The sequence below is a fragment of the Palaemon carinicauda genome, chromosome 26 (assembly GCF_036898095.1).
Source record: "Palaemon carinicauda isolate YSFRI2023 chromosome 26, ASM3689809v2, whole genome shotgun sequence".
Classification (NCBI taxonomy): domain Eukaryota; kingdom Metazoa; phylum Arthropoda; class Malacostraca; order Decapoda; family Palaemonidae; genus Palaemon; species Palaemon carinicauda.
In genome coordinates this window covers 89,664,309-89,666,025 of record NC_090750.1, presented here as the reverse complement: position 1 = coordinate 89,666,025, position 1,717 = coordinate 89,664,309, and the positions used below count along the sequence as shown (strand labels likewise).

At 41.4% G+C, this 1,717-nt stretch overlaps 1 protein-coding gene across 1 annotated transcript; it reads left to right on the top strand.

Moving 5' to 3' along the window:
* The first annotated feature begins 538 nt into the window (after nucleotides 1-538).
* LOC137620051 (nucleolar protein 58-like) lies at nucleotides 539-1,045 on the top strand. The gene has a single exon (XM_068350329.1). It carries the CDS (start codon nucleotides 539-541, stop codon nucleotides 1,043-1,045), a length of 507 nt encoding a protein of 168 aa, XP_068206430.1.
* Nucleotides 1,046-1,717: the final 672 nt, after the last annotated feature.

Sequence of the window (1,717 nt, the reverse complement as noted above, 5' to 3'; positions counted from 1 at the left end):
AGGAGAGACTGTGAGAGATGAAGAGCTTTTGCAGAATCTTCTCCAGGAAATCCGAGAAGACCACACAGGAAGATGGTGAATTTCTTCCAGCTGAAGGAGCGTTCTCCGAAGAGCTGGAAGATGATGAATATCTTCCAGCTGAAGGAGCATTCCCCGAAGAGCTGGAAGATGGTGAATTTCTTCCAGCTGAAGGAGTGTTCCCCGAAGAGCTGGAAGATGGTGAGTTTCTTCCAGCTGAAGGGGTGTTCCCGAAGAGCTGGAAGATGGTGAATTTCTTCCAGCTGAAGGAGTGTTCCCCGACAGAGTTGGAAGATGGTGAATTTCTTCCAGCTGAAGGAGTGTTCCCCGAAGAGCTGGAAGATAGTGAATTTCTTCCAGCTGAAGGAGCTTTCCAGGGTGAACTGGAAGATGAATCTCGATCTTCCTGGTGAAGAAAAGGTCCAGGATGAACTGGAAGATGAAATCGATCTTCCTGCTGAAGAAAAGGTCAGGATGAACTGGAAGATGAAATAGATCTTCCAGCTGGAGGAACAGTTAAATGAGCCGGGTCTTTCCTCAAAGAGGAGAAGAAAAGGATGTAGAGGAAGTGAAGGAGGAGAAGGAGGAAGAAGAAAAAGTTTTTACTCTTAAAGAACATCGGTCTGAAGACGATTCAAAGGCAGAGAGAGGGGATAAAAAGCGGTCAAAGAGAAAGAGGAGAAAAAGAAAGCTCTCAAAGAAAGAGACCAGTAATGGTGAAGTGTCCAAGGAAGAGACCAGTAATGGTGAAGTGTCCAAGGAAGAGACTAGTAATGGTGAAGTGTCCAAGGAAGAGAACAGTAATGATGACGTCACTAAGGAAGAGATTAATAACAGAGAGCTATCAAAGAGAGAGAAGAACAATAAAAAGCCCTCAAAGAAAAAGAGGAGGAAAAGAGAGCTATCAAAGGCAGAAAGGAGAAATAGAAATCTCTCAAAGGAGCGGAGCAGTAATGAAGAGCTCTCAGAGGAAGAGGAGAGATTTGGTTCTAAGGACATCCTGGAGGATAATGTTGCCTGTTCATAATTACTACAGTGTGTTGTCCGGTGAAGAGGACATGGACAGAAGTCCCTTTTAGATGTTTTCCCAAAATTAAAGAAAATAAAAATAAAAAAAAGATAAAAAAAATATAAGATATCACAAAAACTAAAAAATAAATGAAAAAAAAAAATAAAATGGTGAAAAAATCTGAAAAAATAATACAATATGGAAAATTAAAAATAAAAAGTTTTTTTTTTTTTTTTTGTGAAAAGCCAGTTTAAGTTCACTATTTGGAATGAAAATAAAATTCAGTCTTATGAGGAGTATAAGATCCAGTAGCGTTTTGTGAGAAAAGGAGACCTGAGAAGGATCTTTAGCTGAGGAAGATGTTTGGAATAACTGCCCACCTGGATGGATTTGTAGCTGAACCCCTCAGCTTAAATAGTGCTTGGACTAACTGAATAGGGTGGCTCTGCAGAGGGAAGAAACCTCGCTGATTCTAGTATGCTATGTACCTTGATGGGGTGTACAGGACCTTTGTCAAGTGTACAAGTGGTCGGATATCTAGATCTATTCTTTCGGATTCCAACCTTTGGGTGGTTCTGGGGGAATAATCTAGAAGACCGGCTCTGCAGAGGGATGAAGCTGGGATTCTTCTAGTATGCAGTCTTCTCCTTATAGGTTGGCCAAGGATAGTTCAGCTGGGGAAGGAAGCTA

Excerpts from the sequence above, each read along its gene's own strand:
- LOC137620051 (XM_068350329.1), top strand. The coding sequence starts at position 539 with ATGAGCCGGGTCTTTCCTCAAAGAGGAGAAGAAAAGGATGTAGAGGAA.